Here is an 8440-nt window from a genome sequence, read left to right on the forward strand (position 1 = left end):
GTGCCCTGCCATCTTCACTGGCGTCACCGGTGTCACCTCCTGTGTCTGTCCCCAGCCCCAGGCAACACCACCCCCCTGCGCATCGACTCCCCGTCCTCCGCCGTGGTCGAGGGACAGACCCTGGACCTCAACTGTGTCATCGCCAGTGGCCCTGCCCAGGCCACTGTCACCTGGTACAAGCGCGGGGGGACCCTCCCGGCCAAGCACCAGGTAGGGGACACTGAGGGGATGTCACTGAGGGGATGGGTGAGGTTGACCCCCAGCACTGTGCAAGGCCGGGTGGCCCTGGGCAAGTCCAAGTGACCCCACACAGGATCAGGAAGCTCCACCCAAGCCCTGATGGCCCATGCAAGGTCAGGTGGCCCTGGGCAAGTCCAAGTGACCCCACACAAGCCCTGGAGGCACATACAAGGTTGTGTTGCCCGTGGAAGCCCATGCGAGTCCAAGTGCATGGTCAGGTGGCCACATTGAAGTCCAGGTGGCCCAAGTGAGTCCTGGTGGCCCCATTCAAGCCCAGGTGGCCCATGTGAGTCCTGCTGACCCCATTGAAGCCCAAGTGGCCCATGCAAGCTCTGGTGGCCCATTCAAGCCCACATGGCCCCATGGAAGCCTAAATGGCCCCATACAAGTCTCAGCAGCCCCATGGAAGCCCTGGTGGCCCTGGTGACCCCTCTGTCCCTCCCCACAGGTGTCTGGCTCCCGGCTGCGGCTGCTGCAGGTGACGGCGGCCGACTCGGGCGAGTACGTGTGCCGGGTGACCAGCGGGGCCACCACCAAGGAAACCTCCATCATGGTGACCATCCAGCCCAGCGGGGCTGGTGCCTACCGTGAGTGGGGACAGGGGACACGGGAGGTTACCCGTGGGTGGGTGTCACTGCCCCTCAGTGTCCTGGGATCTGGGGTGAATCGCTCCCTGGAGAAGACACCCTGTGCGTGCCCATCCCAGATTCCCGGGCTCCCGGTGTCCCTTGGGGGGTCACATGTGGTGATGGCCATGACCTTTAACCCTTCCCATCCCCAGCCCCGGGTAACACGACCCCCCTGCGCATCGAGTCGTCATCCCTGTCATCCCCCGTGACCGAGGGACAGACCCTGGACCTCAACTGTGTCATCGCCAGCCCTACCCAGGCCACTGTCACCTGGTACAAGCGCGGGGGTTCCCTCCCGGCCAAGCACCAGGTAGGGGACACAGAGGGGATGTCACCGAGGGGGGAGGGGGGTGACCCACAGCTCTGTGCAAACTCAAGTGGCTCCACACAAGCCCAGGTGACCCCAGGTCAGTTGGCCCTGGGCAGGCCCAGGTGACCCCATGACTGTGGGAGCTCAAGTGATCCCACGCAAGCTCAGGTGACACTGTGGGAGCCCAGGTGGCCCATGCAAGCCCAGGTGACTCCATACAAGCCCAGGTGGCCCAGGGAAGCCCAAGTGTCCCTGTGCAGACTCGAGTGGCCTTGTGCCATCCCAGATGGCCCCGTGCCAGTGCTGATGGCCCTGGTGACCCCCGTGTCCCCTCCCCTCAGGTGTCTGGCTCCCGGCTGCGGCTGCTGCAGGTGACAGCGGCCGACTCGGGCGAGTACGTGTGCCGGGTGACCAGCGGGGCCACCACCAAGGAGATCTCCATCATGGTGACCATCCAGCCCAGCGGGGCCGGCGCCTACCGTGAGTGGGGACAGGAGGTGACAGGGAACCAGGGAAGAGTGTCATAGGACGAGAGGTGACCGTCTCCTCTCTGTCCCCAGCTGCTGGTGTCACCCCCCCTGTGCGCATCGAGTCCTCGTCCTCCTCTGTGGCCGAGGGACAGACCCTGGACCTCAACTGCATCGTGGCCGGGCAGGGACAGGCCACTGTCACCTGGTACAAGCGCGGGGGGTCCCTTCCGGCCAAGCACCAGGTAGGGGACACCAAGGAGCATTTTAGGGTGGGAAAGGGATTTCTGGGGGTGTTGAGAGGTTTGCGTCCCCATTCTCACCTGTGTCACTCCCCGCAGGTGTCGGGCACCCGCCTGCGCATCCCGCAGGTGACGGCGGCCGACTCGGGCGAGTACGTGTGCCGGGTGACATCGGGCAGTGCCACACATGAGACGTCCCTCATCGTCACCATCCAGACCGGCGCTGGCTCCTCTTACGGTACAAGGGGTGGGGGGTGACACAGGGACACAGTGGGGACACGGTAGTGCCCCCGCTGACCCCACTGCCACCCCCAGCTGTCGGTGTCACGCCGCCGGTGAGGATCGAGACCTCCTCTGCTGCCGTCACCGAGGGACAGACCCTGGACCTCAACTGCATGGTGGCAGGACAGGGTCACCCCCATGTCACCTGGTACCGGCGCGGGGGGGCCCTGCCCCCCAACAGCCAGGTGGGACACAGGGGAGGTGGCGTCACCCCGCAGGGCACAGCCCCACGACAGGCACTGATGTGTCCCTGACATGTCACCTCCCCAGGTGTCGGGGACCCGCCTGCGCCTCGCCCAGGTGGCGGTGGCCGATTCAGGGGAGTACGTGTGCCGGGTGACCCTGGGCAGCGTCACGCAGGAGGCGTCTGTCATTGTCACCGTGCCCAGCAGCGCCGGCACCTACTACCGTGAGTGCGAGTGAGATGGTAGTGCCTGGGGACAGTCGGGTGTCACCTCAGTGATAAACGTCCCCTTTCCCTGTCTCCTCCAGCCTCTGGTGCCTCCCAACCCCTCCGCATCGAGTCCTCGTCCTCGGCCATCGCCGAGGGACAGACCCTGGACCTCAACTGCGTGGTGGCCGGGTCTGGCCCTACCACCGTGACGTGGTACAAGCGTGGGGGGTCCCTGCCCATCGGCCACCAGGTAGGGCACAGAGGGGGGGGTCACCTTGAGTTTGTCCCATCCCCTGCTCTACCGTACTGACTTGTCCCCAAATTGTCCCCTCCGAGGTGTCGGGCACCCGCCTGCGCATCCCCCAGGTGACAGCGGCCGACTCGGGAGAGTATGTGTGCCGGGTGACATCGGGGGGCGTCACCCAGGAGACGTCCCTCATTGTCACCATCGATGACGGAGCCAGCCCATCCCACTGTGAGTGCCACCCTCTGGGGGACGGGTCCCCAGCGGTGTGGGGACGGCTGGGGACAGTCACCCCAACCCTTCCCATGCAGCCTCTGCCATCACACCGCCCATCCGCATCGAGTCCTCGGCGTCCTCCGTCACCGAGGGGCAGACCCTGGACCTGGACTGCCTGGTGGCTGGGGAGGGACAGGCCACCATCACCTGGTACAAGCGTGGGGGGTCCCTCCCAGCCAAGCACCAGGTAGGAGGGGGCACCTGTGGGGTGGGGGGCGGTGGCTGTGGGCGGCTGGTTGATGCCACCACCCGGTGTTGTGATGTCCCCAGATGTCGGGGTCCCGCCTGCGGCTGTCGCAGCTCTCGGTGGCCGACTCGGGGGAGTACGTGTGCCGGGCAGACACGGGCAGCGTGTTCCGCGAGGCCACCGTCGCCGTCACCGTCACCTCCCGGGACAGCTCCAGCTACCGTGAGTGCCGCTGTGGGGTGGGGAGGATGGCGCTGGGGTGGGTGATGTGGGTGACCTCGTGTCTTCTCTGTCCCTTTGTCCCCGCAGGCCTGCAGAGCCCCATCATCTCCATCGACCCTCACAGCATGGCCGTGGCACCGGGGGAAGACGCCACCTTCAAGTGCCGCGTCCACGACGGCGCCCGGCCCGTCAACGTCACCTGGCGGATGGGACCTGGCCAGCACTTCCAAGGTATGGTGGTCCCCAGGGTGGCCCTGGCATGGCCCCCAGCGCAGTCCTGGTGCTGATGGCCCCTCCTTGCCCAGACAATGTGAAGATCAGCACCAATGGCTCCGTCATCTCCATCACGGGTGCCCACGTGGGCAACCAGGGTGCCTACCACTGCGTGGCCTCCAACCGCTTCGGCGTCGCCAGCAGCGTCGTCAACCTCGTGGTGCAAGGTATGAGGTGGCCGTGGTGGCCCTGTCCCTGTGTGCTCCAGATGCCCCCAGGGTGGTGGTATCCCCATTGACTCCTCATATTGGTGTCTCTCATGGGCTTCAGGTCTCCCTGGGGGGGGTGGTGTCCCCATCCTCACGTTCTCCAGGTGCCCCTAGGGTGGTGGCATCCCTGTCCCTGTCGCCTTGCCGGTGTCCTCACGTGCTCCAGACACTTCATGTCCCTTCCATGCTTCACCTGGAGTGGTGGTGCCTGTGTCCCCATGCTGGTGTCCTCCAGGTGCTCCAGGGGTTGTGACGTCCCCCTCCCCATGGCGATGTCCTCCATGGGTTCTAGATGTCCCCGGGATGATATGTCCCCATCCCTGGCTCCTCCATGTGCTCTGGCTGCCCCTGGAATGATGGTGTCCCCATCCCCACTCCATGCCCCTGTCCTTCCCGTGCTCCCGATGTCCCCAAGGTGATGGTGCCCTCACGGTGGTGTCCCCATCCCCACACCTGTGTCCCCCTCCTCCTCCAGGTGCCCCCACCGTGTCGGTGATGCCACCAGGCCCCGTGACGGTGAAGGAGGGCAAATCCCTGAGCCTGGAGTGCCTGGGGCGGGGTGAACCACGGCCGCTGGTGCGCTGGAGCCGGCTGGGCTCCCGGCAGAAGGTGGAGCACCAAACCCTGCTGCACATGGACAGCCAGGCCATCCTGCAGGTGAGGGGGCACCCCGGGGTGTTGCAGGGCACCGGGAGACGCCCAGAGCTCACCCCACACGCTGTCCTATCACCCAGCTCTCGCCGGCCAAGCCGGAGCACGCCGGGACCTACGTGTGCACGGCGCACAGCGCGCTGGGCTCGGCGCAGGCACGGGTGGATGTGAGCGTGGAGTCGGCGCAGCAGCGGCAACCGGGCGCCCCCGAGGTCACCGCGCCGGCCACCGTCACCGTGGTGGCCGGGGACACGGCCACGCTGCACTGCACGGCCAGAGGTAGGGGCGGGAGGGGTGGTGGGAGGGGGAAGGGGATGGGCATGGTGGGCGGTGCCTGACGTGGTGGTGCCGCTGTGGCCGTAGGGGACCCGACACCGCGCATCGAGTGGTCGAAGCTGCGGGCACCCCTGCCCTGGCAGCACCGCGTGGTCAACGGGACCCTGGTGATCCCTCGCGCCGCGCAGCAGGACTCGGGCCAGTACATCTGCAACGCCACCAGCCCTGCCGGCTCCTCGGAGGTCTTTGTCACCTTGGACGTGGAGAGTAAGGAGGGGGTCCCAGGGGGTTGGGTGTCCATCCATCCATCCATCCATCCATCTATCCATCCATGCATCCATCCATCCATCCCTCCTTCCATCCATCCATCCATCCATCCCTCCTTCCATCCATCCATCCATCTATCCATCCATCCATCCATCCCTTTGCTCCTGGTAGATCCATCCATATCTCTTCTCTACTCCTCCATCCACCCCTTCCTCACAGATCCATCCAATCCTCATCCATCCCAACACCCACCCACCTCCACCCCCCCACACCCCACTCCAGCACCCTCCCTGCCCCGCTGACCCGTTCCCGGCCCCGCTGAAGCTCCGCTCATCCCGCAGCTCCTCCGTACGCCACGGTGCTCCCGGAGGAGGCGGCGGTGCGGGCGGGGGACGCGCTGCAGGTGCAGTGCCTGGCACACGGCACCCCCCCGCTGCACTACACCTGGGCCAAGGTGAACGGGAGCCTGTCGGGGCGCGTGTCCCACCGCGCCGGCCTCCTGCGCATCAGCCCCGCCGCCCCCACCGACGCCGGTGCCTACCGCTGCCTGGTCACCAACCGCGTGGGCACCGCCGAGGCCTTCGCCCGCGTGACCGTCCACGGTGAGCACCCTGCAGCCAGAGCACTGCTGGGCTCTGCATCCCTCTGCAGCCAGGGTACCGCTGGGCTCTGCATCCCTCTGCAGCCAGGGCACTGCTGGGCTCTGCATCCTGCCCAGGTGATACCGGTGCCAACTGGTGCCATCAATGTCCTCTGTCCCTCCCAGGTGGCCCTGCTGAAGGTGTGGACATCAGTGGCGGTCCCCTGGCAGTGCGGGTGACCCCGGGGAGCCTCGTCAAGGGGGTGGGCGGCACCGCCGAGTTTGCCTGCGCCGTGTCTGGGGACCCCCGGGCACGCGTGGAGTGGCTGAAGGAGGGCGGGGAGCTGCCCCCCACCCACAGCGTGCGGGACGGGGTGCTGCGGTAAGGAACGGGGGACGGGGAGGTGGGACCCCCACCCTGACTCCCTGTGGGGTCCCTCACCCGGCTGTGTCCCCACAGGATCCCGGAGCTGGCGTGGGGGGCACAGGGGGTGTACGTGTGCCGGGCCAGCGCCCCGGGCGGGCAGGCGGAGGACAGGGCCACCCTCACCATCCAGGGTAGGAGCAGCACTGAGGCAGAGGGGACCCCTGACCTGTCCCCCATGGGCACCCTGGTACCCCCATCTCCCATACCCAGGGGCACCCCAGAATTTTCCATTTCCCTAAATCCACAGGCACCTGGGCACCCCCCAAGTCTCCCAATGCCCACTGGCACTCCGAAACCCCAAATCTCTCCCCGTGCCCACAGGCACCCCAACACCCTCAATCTCTCCCCACCCCCATGGACACCCCAATGTCCCCATCTCTCCCCACACCCACAGACATCCCAATGTCCCCATCTGTCCCCACATCCATCACCACCCTGGTACCCCCTATGTCTCCCCATGCCCACAAAGACCCCAACACCCCCAATGTTTCCCCATTCCCATTCCCAGTGATCCCCTCATGCCCTCGAGCACCCCATTTCTGCCCATCTCCCACTCCTCTGGTGGCACCCTGGACCGTGATGCCTCCCCATGCCAGGGGGTCACCCCAAAACCCCGCTGTCCCCCCAAGCTCTCCCCAGGGCCCTGATCAACATCCGGACGGCCGTGCAGACCGTGCTGGTGGGGACGACCGTGGAGCTGGAGTGCCTGGGCTTGGGTGAACCCCGGCCCCACGTCACCTGGAGCAAAGTGGGGGGCCGCATCCGGCCCGGGGTGCTGGTGCAGGCTGGCACCCTCACCATCGAGCGGGTGGAGCGGGCGGACGCGGGGCAGTACCGCTGCACCGCCACCAATGCCGTGGGCACCGTCCAGTCCCACGTCATCCTCCACGTGCAAGGTGGGCACGGGGAGCTGGGGGACACACGCGGAGCTGGGGGGACACACAGGGTGTCACGGCAGCCGTGGTGACCCCCCCGTGCGTCCCCAGCTGCCCCCCAGATCGCGGGGCAGCCCGAGGTGAAGGAGGTGTCCGTGGGATCGGCGGCTGTCCTGCCGTGCCTGGCGTCCGGCTTCCCCGTGCCGGAGATCACCTGGAGCAAGGTGAGAGGGAGGGATGGAGGGCGGGGGAAGGCCAGGGGGCACCCCTGTGCGGGTGCTGACCCCACTCTGCTGCGGCACAGCTGGAGGGGGAGCTGCCGGCGGGCGCCAGGGTGGAGGGGAACGTGCTGACGCTGCCGGCCGTGCGGCCCGAGGACGGCGGGGTCTACACCTGCACTGCCAGCAACCACCGCGGCCAGGAGACGGCCTACTACGTGCTCAAGGTCCAGGGTGAGCAGGAACGCACGGGCAGAGGGGTGGGCAGGGTCGGGGGTGATGTCCCCCCACCCCTCCTGACCCGTCTTGGCCCCGCAGAGCACCTGGTGCCCTATTTCGGGCAGTCGCCCCGCTCCTTCCTCCCCCTGCCCACCATCAAGGACGCCTACAAGAGGTTTGAGATCCTCATCAGCTTCCGGCCTGATGCTGCTGATGGTGAGCCCGTGTCCCCCACGTGTCCCTGTGTCCCCCTCCATGTCCCCTCCACTGTTTCCTCCTCTCGCCCTCCTTTATCTCCTATTCTCTTTTCATCTGAGCCCCTCCACTTTATGGGGGGTTTCTCCTCCATCCTGGGGGGATTTTGGGGTCCCCTAGGATGTGACCCCCACCCTGGGTGGGGACCCTCCTGCCTGACCCCCTGTCACCCCTCAGGGCTTCTCCTCTACAACGGGCAGCGGAAAAACAGCGGCGCCGACTTCATCTCCTTCGGGTTGGTGGGCGGCCGCCCCGAATTTAGGTGAGAGCCACAAGTGGGTGCTCTGGGACAAGGGGGGAGATGGGTGCCAGCACCCACCCACACCCCTTGTGCCCCAAAACAACCAGGTTTGACGCCGGTTCGGGCATGGCCACCATCCGGCACCCCACGGCGCTGCGGCTGGGCCAGTACCACACCGTGCGGCTGCTCCGCAACCTCACCTGGGGCTCACTGGCCCTGGACGGGCACCCCCCCGTGAATGGCACCTCCCAGGTAGTGATTTGGGGCGTGGTGGCGGGTACTGGGTGGGGGTCAGGGCGCTGGAGGTGGTGCCCACCCGCCTGTGCCCGCAGGGGAAGTTCCAAGGGCTGGATCTGAATGAGGAGCTGTACCTGGGCGGGTACCCCGACATCGGCGCCGTGGCCAAGACGGGGCTCAGCCGCGGCTTCATGGGTGAGTGGTGGGTTTGGGGGGGCA

At 66.9% G+C, this 8440-nt stretch overlaps 1 protein-coding gene across 1 annotated transcript in view; it reads left to right on the forward strand.

Annotated features, from left to right (window-relative positions):
- Positions 1–8440, forward strand: part of HSPG2 (heparan sulfate proteoglycan 2) — a gene marked incomplete at its 5' end in the record, with an annotated part of 28585 nt that overhangs the window by 13792 nt on the left and 6353 nt on the right. The window contains 27 exons of the mRNA XM_027908786.1: positions 56–210; positions 689–827; positions 1022–1179; positions 1521–1659; positions 1740–1891; positions 1988–2126; positions 2204–2355; positions 2441–2579; positions 2663–2814; positions 2901–3039; positions 3120–3271; positions 3355–3493; positions 3581–3724; positions 3799–3933; positions 4451–4632; positions 4710–4905; positions 4990–5169; positions 5511–5771; positions 5936–6131; positions 6210–6307; positions 6806–7072; positions 7163–7275; positions 7356–7503; positions 7588–7704; positions 7921–8005; positions 8092–8236; positions 8317–8416. Of these exons, the coding sequence (XP_027764587.1) occupies positions 56–210; positions 689–827; positions 1022–1179; positions 1521–1659; positions 1740–1891; positions 1988–2126; positions 2204–2355; positions 2441–2579; positions 2663–2814; positions 2901–3039; positions 3120–3271; positions 3355–3493; positions 3581–3724; positions 3799–3933; positions 4451–4632; positions 4710–4905; positions 4990–5169; positions 5511–5771; positions 5936–6131; positions 6210–6307; positions 6806–7072; positions 7163–7275; positions 7356–7503; positions 7588–7704; positions 7921–8005; positions 8092–8236; positions 8317–8416 (4122 nt within the window). The remainder of the gene's footprint in view (positions 1–55; positions 211–688; positions 828–1021; positions 1180–1520; positions 1660–1739; positions 1892–1987; positions 2127–2203; positions 2356–2440; positions 2580–2662; positions 2815–2900; positions 3040–3119; positions 3272–3354; positions 3494–3580; positions 3725–3798; positions 3934–4450; positions 4633–4709; positions 4906–4989; positions 5170–5510; positions 5772–5935; positions 6132–6209; positions 6308–6805; positions 7073–7162; positions 7276–7355; positions 7504–7587; positions 7705–7920; positions 8006–8091; positions 8237–8316; positions 8417–8440) is intronic.

The sequence above is a fragment of the Empidonax traillii genome, unplaced genomic scaffold, assembly GCF_003031625.1.
Source record: "Empidonax traillii isolate 1590-97213 ecotype Southwest subspecies unplaced genomic scaffold, ASM303162v1 scaffold1842:size151822, whole genome shotgun sequence".
Classification (NCBI taxonomy): Eukaryota; Metazoa; Chordata; class Aves; order Passeriformes; family Tyrannidae; genus Empidonax; species Empidonax traillii.